The sequence below is a fragment of the Filicampus tigris genome, chromosome 20, assembly GCF_054856515.1.
Source record: "Filicampus tigris isolate MCC_2025a chromosome 20, RoL_Ftig_1.0, whole genome shotgun sequence".
Taxonomy (NCBI): domain Eukaryota; kingdom Metazoa; phylum Chordata; class Actinopteri; order Syngnathiformes; family Syngnathidae; genus Filicampus; species Filicampus tigris.
In genome coordinates, this window is record NC_141236.1 from 3,181,762 (window position 1) to 3,199,122 (window position 17,361).

Genomic DNA, 17,361 nt, shown 5'->3' on the forward strand with positions numbered 1-17,361 from the left:
TGAGATTACAAAAAGACATTTATTAAATGAGTGAAAGCGTAAATCAAAACTACCTTATGTGGTTGTCTGTCTTTTTTTGTGCAAAACTCAGCATACTTTGTTTTGTTTTTTGTGTTAATGTGATTGATTTTTGAAGAATAGAACTGGTGTTAAGTTCCCTCAAAAATAGCCTTGCTCCCACAGAAAGAGTTCATTGGGCAAAGCAAAATTAATTATGCAGAATTATATGGCAGGGAAAAACAAATTAAAGTGTGGAAAATTACACGGACAGGGTGGGATGCACTTTTGTAGTTTACCACCACGCATTCCTAGTTATGTTTGTACAGGCATTTTAGACAGCGCTGGTTTTAGACCTCAAGAAGTGTGAATCTTCATTTTCTGAACTCAAATATATGCTTAGCTTTACGTTACGCCATCACAAAACAGGACTTATAACATTTCTGATGCGATGAACTTGCAACTTTATAGATCAGGACACAAGGTGACAAAATTATAATTTCTGCGAGTGTATTTCATTCCTCTAATTTTTACACACAGATTCACTTTCACTGAATGGCACAGACAGTTACCACAGATAATCACAAAATTTCATTTTACCTCTGAGCGGAACAGAAGGCACAGAGTTTGACATATTACATCATCAAATGGCATAAAAGTGCAATAAATTGTTTTATATTACAGCCACAGACATCAATCAGAGAGAAATACTGCAAGCCAGGCTTTACACATACTGCACTTTATAGTTGTCTAGATGAAGATTTCAACACCTGACATGTAATAGTTTTCTGTACTTTAATATGACTGTTGATAAGGAAAGTAGTTTACAATCTCATACTGTTTATGTCTTTAAAGGAGATGTATCGTGCTGAATCAACGTTTTTGAATATTTAGACGTGTTAGAAGGCCTTTTCATCACGAAAAACACCCCCAAGGCGGTGTTTTCCTCCATCCACCTTCGAGCATTCCAGCTCTTTCCTCCTCTCTCAGCACCAGCCCTGCCCGACCGAAGAAAATGACCCGGTCCTGACATTGTTACGTAACAATACTCCATACCGCCCCTGTCGTGTCAACTTTCTCCAGGAGCCAGCAGTGTTCGGCCAAACACGTATATTTTTGCACCGGAGTTGGGGAGAGATTTTGTAGTTGCAATGTTTTAGTTCATAAAATGCATTTAAAATTCATGGGCGTACTTTGGATAGAGAACGTAAGACTCCACAATACGTATTTCTATCGCGTCATTACTGTTGGTAGGTGGTGCGCGGTGCCGGCTTTGGGATGACGTCATGAAAGAGGCGCAGCATCCACACGGGGAGAGGCGGGGTTTTGGTGAACCAGGCGTCTTACTTCCGGGTTAGAAAAAAAGCCACGAAAATTAACTCATCTTACATAGGAAATCTGCTCGCCATTGTGCTAAAGGTACATGTCATCATGTATATGCCCATAGTTAACTGTGGAGCGCTTAAAATAGCATGATACATCTTCTTTATCACTATTTGAAGTAATGTATATCAAGAGATTAGCCCTTGGAACAAAATGCACCTCAACTTCAATGGTTACCGGTGAGGAAAAAAAATGTCAACACTGTATGGATACAAGTCATTAAACCTACTGTGAATGGCTCAATCACCGGAAGTCATATGTGTGTGTGTTATAAAGGAAATTCACATTTGAAAACATGCAGGCTTCATGATTCCATGCACAACTATTGTCAGTTTGAGTGGCAAGAACACAAGTAACTTAACAGCTAACACTAAATTTAAAAAAATAAATAAACTTGTTCCAGTTTCTTTGTTGCTGTCTGTAATTTTGTAATCTAATAATTGTGGAACATCTGAATTCTTTTCAATTCAGTTTGCATGCACTTCATGCCGACCACACGATATACTAAATCGGGAAGAGCAATGTGATAACAAAAGCAACTAATGTGACATGACACTGGCGTACATCGGTTGTTTACTGGTTCACATTGCTGACCGACTCATAGCTGGCTTGGGATCATTTCCTACTTAATACCCCATTTACAAACACCCTAAACAGCGAACAGACCATGATGCAGTCAGCTGGGATAGGCTTCAGCCCCTGCCACGACCAAATGGGCGACACAAGCACCATCAAGTCATTTTGTTGTTGACATTTGCGTTCTGTCCACACCAGTACAGCTTGTCCTCACCTCGCTTCCTCCTCCACTGGCACAGCAGAAGCATCCGGAAGGTCTTCTGGAAGGTCTTGTTACACAGGGCGTAACACATTGGGTTGACGGTGCTGTTTACGTAGCACAGCCAGTAGCCCAGGTGCCAAAGGGACGTAGGGATGCACGTGGTGCAGAACGTGGAGATCAGCACCATGATGTTGTACGGAGTCCACGTGAGGATGAACGCCAGGAGAATCGCGCTGAGGGTCTGGGCCGCCTTCTTCTCCTTCACCAGCACCATTCGCTTCCTCTTGGTGATCTGGTTCTTCAGGCCCGCGTCCATGGGCTTGGAGGTAGTGGAGGAGGAAGGCGAGGCGTTATTCTGCTCAGCATCGGGAGGTCGAGGAGATGCAGGTCCAGGACTTCCTTTTTTACCCTTTGAGGAAGGGGTGAACTTATATGAAATGCACTTCTTGCTGCTCTCCTTTGAGGGGGTTGAAAAATACCGTTCTTCTGTGTAGTCTGTCACTTGGCCATTCTTATCATTTTGGCCATTACCTCTCAAAGATCCTTGCGGGGTCTCGATGGAAGCGTGATGCTCCTCCTCGTCAGATGAGGAGTAGCTATTAAAGGAAGCTATCTGGTCAGCTTTCACCCACACTTCGTCTGACCTGATGGTGGTTTTTGTCACATTACTTTGGTTGGAGGAGGACCAGGAGGCCTGGTTTCTTTCTCTCCTCTCTCTGGTGAAATGGAAACAAGAGTGAATAATGTTTTTCTGCGGTTTAGCTCCCTCTGAGACATGATCGCTTGTGAGTCCTTGCAGCTCTGCCAGATCCTTCGTTCGCCTCTGTGTCTCCTTGTAGATCCTACAGTAGAGAATAGTCATGACAGAGACTGGGATGTAGAAAGCAGCAATGGCTGTCCCAAATGTGATCACAGGCTCTGTTAAAAACTGAATCTGGCATTGGTCCTCGGATTCCTTTTCTTCCCCTGCAATGTACTTCCAGCACAGAATTGGAGGTGCCCACAGGACAAACGATACCAGCCAAGCAAGGCCTATCATGAGGGCAGCCCTCTTTGGAGTCCTCTTAGCCCTGTAAGTCAGCGGCCTTGTGATGGAGAAATATCTGTCAAAGCTGATGACCAGTAAATTCATAACTGAAGCATTGCTGGCTACATAGTCCACAGCTAGCCAGAGATCACATGCGAGGCTTCCTAAGGACCAGTAACCCATCAGTATATATGTTGTGTACAAGTTCATGGAGAGCACTCCTATAATGAGGTCTGCAAAAGCCAAACTCAATAGGTAATAATTGTTTACCGTCTTCAGCTGGCTGTTGACTTTGAAGGATACCATGACCAAAACGTTACCAACTATTGTGATCAAACTGACAATGGCAGAGACTGTTGCTATGGTGATCACTTCCCAAAGGCTATGAGGAGCAGATTGGATATGCGTTGCGTTGTCAAATGTGCTGTTTGGAGGATTGATATCCATGATGGTGTGCTAGTTGCCCTGGTGGTAGTTGAAAGATTAGTTGTCTTTTCTCTGCGGCTTCATGGAGAATAAAATATGTCCTGTAAAATAGAAGGAAAATATTAAGACACAAAGATAAACATAAACAATATTTAATAGCCCCGCAACCCTTGTGAGGATAAGCGGTATGGATAATGAATGAATGAATATTTAATAGCTTTTTAAAGTGACATTTTGTATCTAATCTGGGGTAATAAGGGTCTGCTGGGTAACAAGGGACATTTTATTTTATTTTATTTTATCATGGCATTTAAATTGTCTGAAAATGTGCCCCTATCAGGGAGGCTCTTTATCAGATTAAGGGATCTGATAACGCAGTTTCTGTTTCTGCGTTCAAACTAACATCTTACTGAATGTTACTGCTCATTACTTAAATTATATGATATTTAAATTATATTTATTTAAATAAATCCAAAGCACGCCCGCCTCACAGCTCAGAGGTCACGGATTCGATCCCGGCTCCGGCCTCCCTGTGAGGAGTTTGCATGTTCTCCACGTGCCTGCGTCGGTTTTCTCCGGGTACTCCGGTTTTCTCCCACATTTCAAAAACATGCATGGTAGGTTGATTGGACACTCTAAATTGCCCCTAAATGTGATTGTGAGTGTGGATGTTTGTCTCTGTGTGCCCTGCGATTGGCTGGCAACTAATTCAGGGTGTCCCCCGCGTACTGGGATAGGCTCCAGCACGCCCCGCGACACTTGTGAGGATAAGCGGTATCGATAATGGATGGATAAATAAATTCAATAGTTCAGAATTATTTCGATTTGAAAATGAAAACCCCCGGAATCCCGGAACCATTTTCACATTGCATTTGGCGGGACACTATTCGACGTAACACCAACACTGAACTTTTGGTACTACAAGTAAAACAGTCCGATTGGCAAGGTGGACTGTCATGGAAGGTAGACCGAATAGAGGCAGAGGAGGAGGTTGGAAAAGAGGTGGCCGCGGTGGAAACGATGGCGATAAATTTGGCGGTGATCACAGAGGCAGAGGCAGAGGAGGCCACCACCGCGGCCGGGGCAGAAAGGATCACCACCGCGGTCGTGGACGCGGGGGAGATGCACATGCAACGGAATTCCAACACTGGGTAAATGAGTCCGCTGTACCAAACTAATCTGAAAATGAGATTTTCATTCATCATTTTTCATTTTCACATTTTCATAATTTCGCTTGTTGAATCCCCGATATATTTGGGGTGAGAATTACAAATGAAGTAGGGTTCATCTGCCTTCTAAGTTCTAACTCACTGCACTTCACTTTATTAGGCACATGTGCGCACCTATGATTATTTACACCTGCTCATGTAATCCAATTTAAGAGTTGTATCAGTGATGTATTTATGAATATGATGTGATACCACCAGGTATTCAACATGTTAATTAAAAAGTTTCTCTATTTGTCTAGGAGCTACACTGCATCACACAGTGAGGCTTTATACATTTGAGTGCTGAGCTTAAGTACATTGTTTACAGTCTGCATTACAATTAACACTTGAGGTTTTTTTTTTTCCATCATGAAATGATTCATCCACACAATTTCTATCGCTTATCCTGTTCAGGGTTATACACGGCTAAAGCCCATCTCAGTTTTACATGTACATCCTGGACTGGTCTCAGGTGACTCACAGGGCACATATAGAGACAAAAAACACCCAGTTACACTAGCATCTACTGTCACTGACTGGGAGCCGTTACACTGTCAGTGAAGAGTGAAATATTGATAACACACAAATGGATAGACTGCCATTACCATTTACTTATACCAGTTGGCCAGTATTAGAGGTGCAATAATTAATTAATCAACAACCAATCAATTATCAACGTCATCGCTAATTATTCTGAGAATCGATTCATCGCTTAGTAACCTTGTTTACTTTAAAATTGTCCAAATCCTCAGAATTTCAGCCTTTCATGTTCAACAGTAAATACTCTCAGATTTCTGTTGCCCTCCATGAAAACAGAAAAAATAAAACATTAGCAAAAATCGACTGACAGCTTTTACTTTGGAAAACAGCGGTCAACCTTTTTGCCTATTTTCTAGCACGTTACGGACCAAACCAGTAACTGAAGCTTAATTAATGTTTGGAAATTTTCTGCACTGTCAATTTGAAATAATGTCCTGCTTTCGAACAGAGAAACAGAAATTCAAAGTTATTATTTTCCAATTCATCGATTAATTGATTAGAAATAACTGTTAGTTGCATATACATATTTTTTATTGGTCCTCGCTAGAATGTGCAAGTGTATTCACATTAAGTATCCAGTGAGTATTAATTGGGAGTGCAAGGTGATGTTTTACAACTTCAACCCCTTGCTGAGATAATATTAATTGAAACAAAACAAATCAAGTCTTTGATAAAAATCACACATGTCTTCATCATGCGGTCTGGAGGCAATTGGGTAAATCTTGTCAGCTTGTGTAGTTTGATTTAGGCTAAATAATCAAACACTTGAATTATGTACACATTTGATCACTCAGCGCTTGAACAGCATCCATGGGCTTTGTTTGCCTTGAAAATGACACTAGACTTAGAGAGGGTTCTTCATTTCCTCTGGCAGCTTCTGTCAACTAATTCCCCGGTTGTTGTAATGGCAAGAGTCAGAAAAGAAACAATAGGAGCCCAGTGATTGCAATCAAAGAAATCTCCGTTGAGATTTATGGACTCCTTGATTGCAAATTGCAATCATATAAAAATCCCCCTCATGGCATCTCTTTCAAGCCTGTAGTCTTGTATTATGTTTCAGGAAAACATGAGCTCTGCTTTGTTTCATGCTGACTTTGTGGGTAGAAGAAAACTAAACTGCTAGGCTTTAAATCATCCAGCTATCATTTACCCTTTATCCTTTTCAGGGTTGTGGGGAGCCGGAGCCTGTCTCAGCTAACTAAACTCTGTACTGGTTGCCATTCAATCACGCCTTTTGAGTGTAGACACAAAGCCATTCACACCCTCAATATTTACGTCAAGTCATCACCACATTCGGCACAACCACATTCTCCGACCGGCTTTGACATTGACCATGAAGTCAAAGTAAAACAAACTATGCAGCACTTTTATTTAGAAAATTATGATTTGATTTTATTTGCAGGTGTGGACGATAGTGAGGTAGCAGACAAGACTTATTTTCAGTGTTGCCATTTTTGACCCCTTCAGCAACTATTTTTCCCGAAAAAGAGGCTAGCAAAAATAACAACAGTAGTCCTAATGTTAGCATTGTTCCTCTTGTGGATACGTGATCGAGACTAATACACGCATAGAACGTGACAGTTTATGATGTCCTGATGCACAGACTACAACTAATGCCAACGTTATTGCACGGTGAGGATACAGTAAGTGGTTCGGAAAATGAATGGATGAATAGCAAATGCTATGACACTGCACGGTGTCGTTTAAACTTATTGCTGTCGTGACAGGCCTAACAAATAAATAATTACGTTGACGCCCCCCGCTGCGATCGTCACACTTTTTCTGTTACAAACTGACACCGGACCCCATCAGAGAAGGGAAACGTGATTGTGGCCCTCACAGGAAAAGGTTTAGAGATATATGTATATATGTGGGAATCTTGACTAAGAGTGGTTAATATTATTTGCTGGCTGGTGTACAAAATTGTTATAATTTTTAAAGTGTAAAGATATCATTTTAATGACCAGTTATTACTTTGTGTAATGTGAATCTTTTCTTTTTTTTTTTTTTTGTCAGAACCAAGAGGAGGGCGACTCTCATGAAGAGGGTCACAGCACCGTTTTCTCCCGGAGGAAACTGGAGTCCAACTGGGACCGTTATGAGGACTCGGAGAGGCAGGACACCACTGACGATATGCCCACTATAAGAGGAACTGACTACCATGTCCTTCTGGGCTCTGCAGGTAAGATTTGCTCTGTATAAGGATAGTTTGTGTCACCCAACAATCCATCCATTATCTACCACTTATGCGGGGTGGGGTTGCGGAGGGTGCAGATTCAGCTGGGAAGCCTAGACTTCCCTCTGCCCAGACATCGGACTGGCATCTTCCTCCACCATCGGGGCCAACACACCACCAGGTGGTGATCAGTTGACAGCTCCACCCCTCTCTTCACCCAAGTAGCCAAAACATGAGGCCGCAAACCCGATGACACGACTAGAAAGTCGATTATCCAACTTCGGCCCGAGGTTGTCCTGGTGCCAAGTGCACATATGGACACCCTTGTGTTTGAACATGGTGTTCGTAATGGACAATCCGTCACGAGCATAGAAATCAAGAGAGAGCAAGACAACACCACTCAGGTTCAGAATGGGGGAGCCGTTACTCCCAATCACACCCCTCCAGGTCTCAGTGTCATTGCGCACATGAGCATTGAAGTCCTCAGGGGATCGCGATGTATCATGATACTTTTTATGCCGATACAAAGTATTGATACATTGATGAATTATTGATACCTTATGTTTTGCATGTTCTATAAGATACTTTTGGAACATTTGAAGATCCAGCTCACTGGATTGTGTATATTTACTTGCACAATCAAATGTGCACATTTATGTTTTATTACTTTGCTTCCCTAGAGATAAACAAAAGGAAATTGCCCCAGTGTCAAATATTCCACTGAGTCTGACTGCACTTGTCTGAGGTTGTCTCAGTAATCCCAATTAGTGAAGAGGAAATGTGTGTTGTCTTCAGGGACCTTTTTAATTGCCTTGTATGGACACTGATTTGACATGGCCGCAAAAAAAATATTTATGTATTGTTTGTTCTTTTCAGTCTTAACAGATTTATTTCGTAACTTTTCCTCATCCAAGTACTGTAAATGCATGAATATGAATACAGTTTTTGCAACCTTGTTATAGCTACTGTGGTTTATTTATAAAGTAATGTAAGTTAGGCTGAAGCCTTCTAAGAATTTGCATCGAAATACTATTTTTTTTAAATCACTTGTTTCTTTTTTGGGGGGTGGCTTAATTTATAGTGAGGAGTGAGATGACCTAAAACCTCATTCTGAAATTCAGGCCAAGTTGCCTCTGATTTGCATAACTCTTTGTGACCAAAATTGGTTTCTGTGTCATCTCAGCACAGCTGTGCACTTTTGTAGTTGAGCAATTTGATTCCGTCTCTGTAAATTGGTGCAGTCCTCTTTTAGGATTTACCCAATGTATTGAGGATGAGACAATACCAGTGACAATAACTCTAACCCTAACCATTAACCACATTGCAATATAGTTTTGATATTGACAGATTGTACTGCCAATGACTTCCTGGTAACTATTGGTCGTCACGTTGATAACTATGAGCCGTATTTGTGCATTTTTAGTCTCCCGCTATTTTTATAGTTTGGAGAGTGTTACAATGATGTGTCAAACTCTGACTTTCTCTTAAAGCGCGCATGGCAAAGGTGCTCTTGCGACTTGTGCAGCTCAGTATCTCTTGTCTGTTTTTTTTTTTTTTTGTTGTTGCCCACATTGTCAGATTAGTCATACTGTACAAGAGGCCGACGCTCTCTAGAGGATACTTAATTGTATGTGGGAGGCAATGTTTTTGTAGCCAATTAAGGTAGCCCTGAAATCAGGAATCCAGGATCAAAACGTCATTTTGCAGCTTTGTCATAATACAGAACACAAATGAACCGTCAGGTTTTGCATCTGAGTTGTAGAAATGTAGGCGTGATTGTTTTTTTGTTTTTTTTACACTCAGTAGAAAGCCAAAGTCATATAAGGTGACTCGATTCCTTGCAACTTTTTCACGTGCTGATCTTGTGTATTTCCGACTACACATGGCCCTGAGCAGTGTTTTGCAACCTTTGCCATTTATCTTGCTATGCTTTTGCGATACAAATTCCCAGGGCACTTGGGTCGAGAGTTTAGCTTTACCTTTACATTGTGGAGGTGTTGAGCGTGAGTGATATTATAGACATATTTTGTTTCAATCAAACAGAGGCACTCTGTTATTTTCTTTACTACAGGGGACATGTTCAATACTTGTACAAAAGGATAAAAAGCATACAGGAGGATTCCTGTTTTGAGACAAATGATTAAAACAAGAGCTGAACATTTTCAACTGTCTGCTACTAGATGTCTGCTCCTATTCGGCCAACTTTATATACATACATGCTAAGACTGATTGTAAATATCAAGTTGTAGTTAATTGTGTTCCACTCCTGTCCTGTTGGTGGCAGTAATATTACAAAGTAGGCGAGAACTGCAAGATGCCATGTTTAGTCTTCCTTGGAGTTTTCCCAATAAAGAACAATTCTAGATTCAGATCCACACCAAAATGAATGGCCTCTCATGGTTATACAGATATATATATACAAATATAAAGATGTTTCTATAATTTACAGTGCCTTGAAAAAGTATTCATACCACTTGACCTATCTAATAGGGGTGGGCGATATGGCAAAAATATCATATCACGATTTTTACAAAATAAAATCACGATCACGATTTTATCATGATTCTTTGACTACTTTGCACATTTCTGACCATTTTCCTCATGTTAAACATATAAAACATTTTTAAAATGTGTATAAAACTGTAAAAGAAAAAAAAAGACTAAGTCAGCTAAGCTTCTGAACATGTTTTAATTTGAATGGTGACAATTTTTATCAATGTGCAGTGAATGTAAATATAATAGGTAACATAATGTAAACATAAAAACACAGCTCGTAACACAGGTCGAGTACTTTGAAGAGTCTTTTAAAGCCCTCGTTTTCCACTGTTTTAATGGGAATCATGTCTTCAGCAAGGTAATAAGTCACTGCCTGAGTTACTTCTTTACATTGCTTGCTTGTTTTATCATATGGAGTGCTCTTGTTAAATGACTGTGTTACCGTAGGTTGCGTTAGCTTGGAGCTAGCGGCTGCCTCTGGCTACCATGTGTCTGATCTCCGTTTGCTTTGGCTGTCGGAGCTGACGTCCGAACAGAGTCTCTGCAAACTTTGCAAATAACTGGTTTGGGCTTTCTCCTCCAAGGAAAAGCCAAACCAAATCGACACTTTGGATGTGGAGTTTCTTTTCGGGACCAACTCTGCTTCGTGGTGACTTTCCGCTATAGCTTCCCGCTATGCGAACAAACAGGGAGGCGGGGAGTGTCACGTACCGTGCACTGTGCGTGCTGTGATTGGTTGGTCGGGTATACGTGTCAGCGACTTTGCGCAGCCATAGAGCTAAACTGTTTAGAATGTGCCATGTAGATGATTAAACGATCTTTCGGCTTTATGAGATCGTGAACACGTTAAACATCTTAACGATGTAATCTCGTCATATCGCACACCTCTACTTTCTTACATTTTTTTGACCTTTGAAATTTACATCCAAAAATATTCATGTGTTCGAATGGCCCGGTCAAAGTTCAGACCTAAATTCCTTAGAGCGTCTGTTGCGAGACTTGAAAATTACTGTTTACAGATGCTCTCTATCCAATCTGGCTAAGCTTGAGCCTTTTTGCTGCTTTTTTATATTCCACAAACGCAAAATTAACCAGAATGCCGTGTTTCAACTAGTGGGCCTGCTGGGAACATATTCTTGAAAAAAATATGTTTGGGTTAACTTCCATTTTAAGAGATTTTAAAACAGGGGTAACTTCAGGGTACTTTTTATTTATGTATTTAAATGTTCACTTTAATGTTATGAAATACTGGGAACTCTCTGCACTTTTTATTTTTGTTAGAAATTAAAACGGAAAATACGTGAATGTTTAAAGTTTAGTTTAAAACTATTTATTGTAGAAACTTTGTGGAGCCATTTACTTTTTAGTTTTTCATTTAGCTTAAGACATGCTGATGAACCCTCCCTGAACTTTAGTTAGAATTTCAAACTAAAGCCGTTTATTTTCTATATGTTTAAAATTAAAAGGAAACCTTCAACATGTTCAGAATTTGAAAAAGTTGTTTTAACAAACATGTTTAATGGCATTTCAACAAAGTTTTTTTCTTTTAAATTTTCACGCTATTATTTTAGCTTTTACAGCAAATGAATATCGGCTCTAAGTATTGGTTATCGTCGCCCTCCACTACTAATAATCAGTATCGGTGTCTGCCCTGAAAAAGAGCACTAGTCTAGATGTGCAAATCTGGTTAAAAACATACCCCAAAAGACTTGCCAATGTAGTTGTAGGGTAAAGTCACTCTTCAAAGTGTTCAAGAGAGGGGTGGCTAGGCAATTTTTAACTTTGTATAATTTCCGTTCCACTTTACCATTATGTGATACATTGTGTTGGTTGATTATGTAAAATCTCAGTTAAAAAGAAACAAAATAAGTTTGTGGTTGTAAGGTGGCAAAATGTGAAAAGGTTTATGAATCATTTTTCAAGGCAATGTGCATATGTTCTTTCTCTCTCTCTGCACATACTGTTTATGTACGAAAAATAAAATTTAAACAAAAATCAGTTGGATCTGATTTAAATACAAGTTTAATCAGTCTAGTCTTGACTGTTAGCCCTCCCCTTTCCCCAAATAATCTTTTGATGAGTACACACTCCAGTGAATCCGACAAGTCAAATGTAGGCCTGCTACCAAGAGTCGCACAGAATTCTCGCTAATTAGCAGCTTGTATGACATGTTAAAATGTTTAAATGTTAAAAAATGAGGTCCCGCATCACCTGAGCAGTTTGTACCTGAATATCTACACATTGCTAATGATAATCCATGTTGAAGAGAATTAAGAGCCACTAAAGGATTTTTTCGTAGAGCTCAGAATGTTATATGAACAGAAGTGTGGCTCGTGTTCAAAAGCTATGAGTGGACTTGTTTTCTGATTCCTACCACAAAGGTTCTGAATGTGCCAATTCTTGGTGTGTCCAGGACATTACCATCAAATGTTGCATCGTTATCATTAGAAAATGTTCTGAATGAAATCGAAGCTTTGGAATCACTTAATATGCTGTAGTACTTACACCTGGTACAGACAGCCGAAAATGTTCAGAGCAGTTATATAATCTACACTTATATAAGCCTATACTGTATTGCAGCTTTTGGTAAGAAAGGAATTGGATGCCACATTAACTGCCTTTGAGAGTTATGGTTTTCAAGTGTTAGGAAAATATTTTTTTTAAATGCGTGAGGGGAAACGATGCTTGAAAAATGAGAGATCGCTGTCAAAATAATGCAGGCAGATTTGTCCAATCAAATATTAAAAAATAGAGAAAAAATGTTTTATGAACATAATTTGTATTGAATGCACGTTGACTTCATTTTCTGTAGCCTCGTGGATGACTGTGACAGTATGTCGCAACTGCTGCTGACCCAAAACACTCAATGTACTTTTATCGTTCTGTAATTTATTCCGCTTTCATCCACTTCAAGCTTCACAAAGGCATGCTGTAAACTATTTTCATTGCTTCCCTAAGGCTGAGGCTATTATCAAGGAAGCGACCTTGGCGATATTGGTACTAGAATTATTTCAACCGTGTCTTTTGAAATCGATTTTTGTGCCGAAAGGTTGCTGTTGCCTGAAGAAGCCGTCATGAACCAGACGAGCGTTCTGCTCCGCTGCGATCCTTCAATTAAAACGCATTATTCTGCGTGGCGCATGGAGGAGTTAATTGCTGTCAACTGTTTTGTAACCCAGAGGCTGTTTTAACCTCCTCAGGTTTCTGTTCAATCATTGCTGGGGGTTGATTGTGCTGTTGCCATGGGGAATGCACGCATGTTGCCATCCTCTTGTTTGAGGCGTGTCATAGCTGTATGAGTTGGGGACCGGGCTAGTTATTTACATCGTAATGTGTTCATCTGTCTATACACATTAGCACGTGGATCAATCCTACTCCCCCGCAGCTGTAGTTTACTGAGGCCTCTAATGGACACCTATCAAGGCTCAATCATAATGAGACAAAAGGAAATTGCATTAGCACGTCGGTGGTTCACCTAACTAGATACCTTTCCTAACTGATATGAATAGCAGCAATCATGCCTTAATTTATATGTTCCGATGCTGTTACGGATGCTTCAATTAGATGGTGATGTAATGCCCAATTGGAACACTTTGGAAAGAAAGCATTCCAGGCACCCAGTCACTTTTCCTGCTTTTGCTGATGAGAGTGAAGCAAGTGGAAGAAGGCGTGAGGCTAAAAACAGCAGCTTTGATCATAGACACTTCAACTACCATCCTACAGAACAGTCTACACGTGGTCATCGTCATCTTTAAATAACTTCCTACGAATGGTTCACTTGGGAGCAGCATTGTGTACCCTACGGTGTGTGTGTGTGTTTTTTTTTTTTTTTTAATATAAGCACATTTCAATTTCAGGTTTCTTTTTTGCCCTCAGCAAAAGTCATCCTGTAAAGTGGATGTCATCCCACAGCTGTTCAGATAAAAATGAGACTTTTATGGACACCTACATGTCTGCTAGGCCTAGAATGAACAAGTTGTCAGTCTTTTTCTCGGGGTCTACTTATTTGTGCAACAGTCTTTAATACATTTGTTAAAATGATTTTTTTTTTGTGTGTCCAAATGGACAAATCTTGTTTGCATCCAATAGCCCACATTTGTATTTTGTACTATAGTATCCCATAGAAAATCTTGATTCTGAAAGGAAACTAAAGGTGTTCTTACAAACCTGTTACGGTCTACTCATTTATGCTTGGCACTGTGTGTGTGTGTGTGTGGGGGGGGGAATGTATAGAAAATTACATTTTATCAAATCACAATTATATTGCAAATGCAATAAATTATTTAGCCCTAGTCTGTAAATTATACATTACACACAATTATATATTTGTTCATCTATCAATGCTAGTATCGCACACTGACAGGCAGAACGATTAAATGTTTTTCCATTGGATGGCAGTAGGTACAATAAATGTGTACTCACCATTATGATAAGAGACAAATTCACTACATCTGAAAGCCAGATCAATTTAATTGTAGGAAAATGCAATATTTAGGCACCTGACTGTATTAAAACACATTTATACCTTTTTCATTTTTCTTACAATTCAAGCATGGAAGTATTGTGATGTGGGGCATGTGGTCTTCCGCGGCTCCGCCCACATATCTTTTAATTATACTTCAAATCTGATCAACTCAGCCGTCATTCCTCCCACTCCAAAATAGACACACACACGACACAGTTACACACATTTTTTTATAGAAAGTGTAAAGTTAGTAATTCTATATTGACTATGAATGTACAATAGGACTTTGAACTATTAGCACTCTGACTTTTTTCATGCTTTAACTAACACCAGCTGTTCATTCAACAATCAATATTGCATAGTGTTTAAATTGAAAATGAAATTTTACTGGACGGCTAAACGTGTGGGAAGTGTTCACGTGTTTAATTTCCTGTCATAATACCCACTTCAAACAGAAAACATACTCACCCCTCGTGGATTTGTCGGCAAAACACAATCCTCCAGCATTAAATGGGCGCTTGGCCAGGTCTTTGATATTGTCGATTTTTTTTTTTTTTCTTTTCTTTACTCCTTCCGCCTTGCAGAGTTTCTGTCTCCCTCTGGCTTTTTGCCTCTCACTGTAGTGCTTTGATTTCCCCCTCTGAGCGTTCGCTTCACACCTTCCCTCGCCGGCTCTTTGGTCCCCTCCCCTTCTCCCTCTCGCTGACTTTGTTCATCCCTGCTCGTCTCTCCAACGAGGTGAAAAACACAGTTGTCAAATACCAGTTGGTCATCCCGACGTCGCACATCCTCATCAGTTGCTAAGGAGCTTCAATCTCGTGCCATAACGTGCTGAATCGTCCAAGTCTATTTCTGGGACTAGATGCAACAGCTGTTTTCTGCAGCTAGGGGCCACGTCGGTACTGTTCAAACCTTTTGCCCATAAAATTGTGATTTAACTGTCCTAGAGAGTCACAAAACAAATCGGAAGAATGAATATATATCAATGTCTTATTTCTTCTGAAAAGACCCAAGAAAGCTTAGAAAATCATCTTTCACTCACCTTGTAAAGTTTTATTAACTCCATTGTCGGTCCTCAATGCTGCAACTATGGCATTTGTTCACATGCAAGGATATTTTCAAATTCTCTTGTCACCCAAATTGCTGATTCCAAAGCCCACGCGTCTGATAGCTTCATCCTGTAGCAGGGTACTGAGCAATATGGAAGAGGATGGAGGAAAAGGTGAGGAGGTGGTGGAGTTGAAGGAGTACAGTGAAGCATATGGGGGAGGAGTCTGAGGAGGAGTCAATGTTGGATGTCTCCACAAAAGGACAATGTTTTGCTTAAGCATCTGTTGTGCAAATTGTTGGACACATTGCTATCTACCTTAGACTGCTAATTGTTAAAAGAACATGGACGTGATTGACAATTTTGAATTGCCAGGCCTTACCAACTCCCTCCGCCAATATTGTCAAATGTAAATATGGGGGTAACAAAAAAATCTAAAAATGGTAAAGGCCTGCTATGACCAGAGGCTAATCAAGAATGATAGGATATGATACCGCTTTAACCAGTGTGGATTCCTTTTCAAATATATTTAAACCAATTTATTGACATAAACGGGTATGATGTAACGTAGCCATATGTTGACATAACGCTCATGCGTGGCCACCTTGTTGTTGCATTCATCATGCAACTGTTTACACAAAGGAAATGGATGCAAATGGTTATACATCCCATATTCCACAAACACAATTGTAATCGAAATGCCATGTTTAGACGAGTGGGGGCACATACACCATATTATTGTCAAGAAAAAAGATATGGTTGACTTCACTTTAAGCAGAGTAGTAGAAGAGTAAACTTGGGACATTAATAGTGCTAAGATTTTTTTTTTTTTTCCTATTCGGCAACAGATTTCCCATTTGCCCTGTGACACAAACCTGTTTCAATGTGTTTCATAAGGTTCTAAAAAACAAGAGAAATGACTCTCTGTACCTGGAGACATCGCATGCTGCAACCTGGAGTGTCCCTATTAACAGAAAAGTGGTGATAATGGGATTTCAGTGCCACAATTATACACATTTCATTCACTTCATGGACTGCCTGAGAAATGAGAAGCTGAGTTTTGATGCCTTGTTTTCTTGATTGCAGTTGAAGATGACAGTACTGAGATTTCAGACGAAACATTGAGTGAACGACCAATCACAGCTCACCTGTTTTCTGAAGCTGAGCCATGACTGGTCGTTACCTGAGCCCTGAGCAGTTGTGATGTCATTTTTAATTGACAGATGTGACAAAATGGCCGCCCCCTGTGATGGCTAAAAAGCAATAGGAGAAAAATCCCATCCTGTAAATTGTAAACTTCGGAAAACATGTTGCAACTCATGAAACTTCATTTGGGATGAATAACCGTAAAAGACATTTTGGCATTAAAAAGTTTGAAAAATATTACTTTACAATGTTCTTCTTTCTTAGAAATAAGAAATAGAAATGCTAATATTCCAAATGCTCACCAGTAAAATTAATTGATTTTCAACTGGAAATTCCGTGGGTGTGTCTTTAGCGGTATTACTTTATTGATCCAATTATATAGAAGTGGCTGATATCCAAGACATCAAATTATATAGTTTAAATGAAAATGTATGACTAGTTTAATCAAACTAATCACGGTGATGCATCTCTCTCTCTCTCTCTCTTTTTTTTTTTTAACACATCCTCACAGTAAGATATCCCCTGCTGTCTGGTTAATGGGTCCTCATGCTGGGATGAAAAATTCGCGCCCACATTTAGTAACGATGTTAATAGCCATCTCATCTTTTAATGTGGATCATTGTCCTTTGCTCTAAAACTGCACTGAGTGTCGGCCTCTTTGTGTGCCTTTG

The 17,361-nt window shown here is 40.0% G+C and overlaps 2 protein-coding genes across 6 annotated transcripts in view; one reads left to right on the forward strand and one right to left on the reverse strand.

Moving 5' to 3' along the window:
- Positions 1-15,697, reverse strand: chrm5b (cholinergic receptor, muscarinic 5b). 4 transcript variants are annotated; one of them, XM_086018050.1, is made up of 3 exons: positions 15,539-15,697; positions 14,965-15,439; positions 1-3,712 (listed from the first exon to the last, which is right to left on the reverse strand). In XM_086018050.1, the coding sequence occupies exon 3, from the start codon at positions 3,630-3,632 to the stop codon at positions 2,112-2,114; it is 1,521 nt and encodes a 506-aa protein (XP_085874176.1). In that variant the 5' UTR covers positions 3,633-3,712; positions 14,965-15,439; positions 15,539-15,697; the 3' UTR covers positions 1-2,111. The 4 variants fall into 4 exon arrangements, with proteins under 4 accessions (XP_085874176.1, XP_085874179.1, XP_085874177.1 ...); XM_086018053.1 differs by lacking the exon at positions 14,965-15,439; XM_086018051.1 differs by lacking the exons at positions 14,965-15,439; positions 15,539-15,697 and adding an exon at positions 10,474-10,783.
- Positions 4,501-17,361, forward strand: part of aven (apoptosis, caspase activation inhibitor) — a 27,681-nt gene continuing 14,820 nt past the window's right edge. For both annotated transcript variants that reach the window (XR_015083739.1, XM_086018056.1), the window contains exons 1-2: positions 4,501-4,762; positions 7,376-7,541. Coding sequence is in view for 1 of the 2 variants with exons in the window: in XM_086018056.1 (XP_085874182.1) it covers positions 4,568-4,762; positions 7,376-7,541 (361 nt within the window). In the remaining variant the exon portion in view is untranslated. The remainder of the gene's footprint in view (positions 4,763-7,375; positions 7,542-17,361) is intronic.

What these genes read in the sequence shown, in the direction of transcription:
- chrm5b (XM_086018053.1), bottom strand. Translation starts at nt 3,632, where the DNA reads ATGGATATCAATCCTCCAAACAGCACATTTGACAACGCAACGCATATC.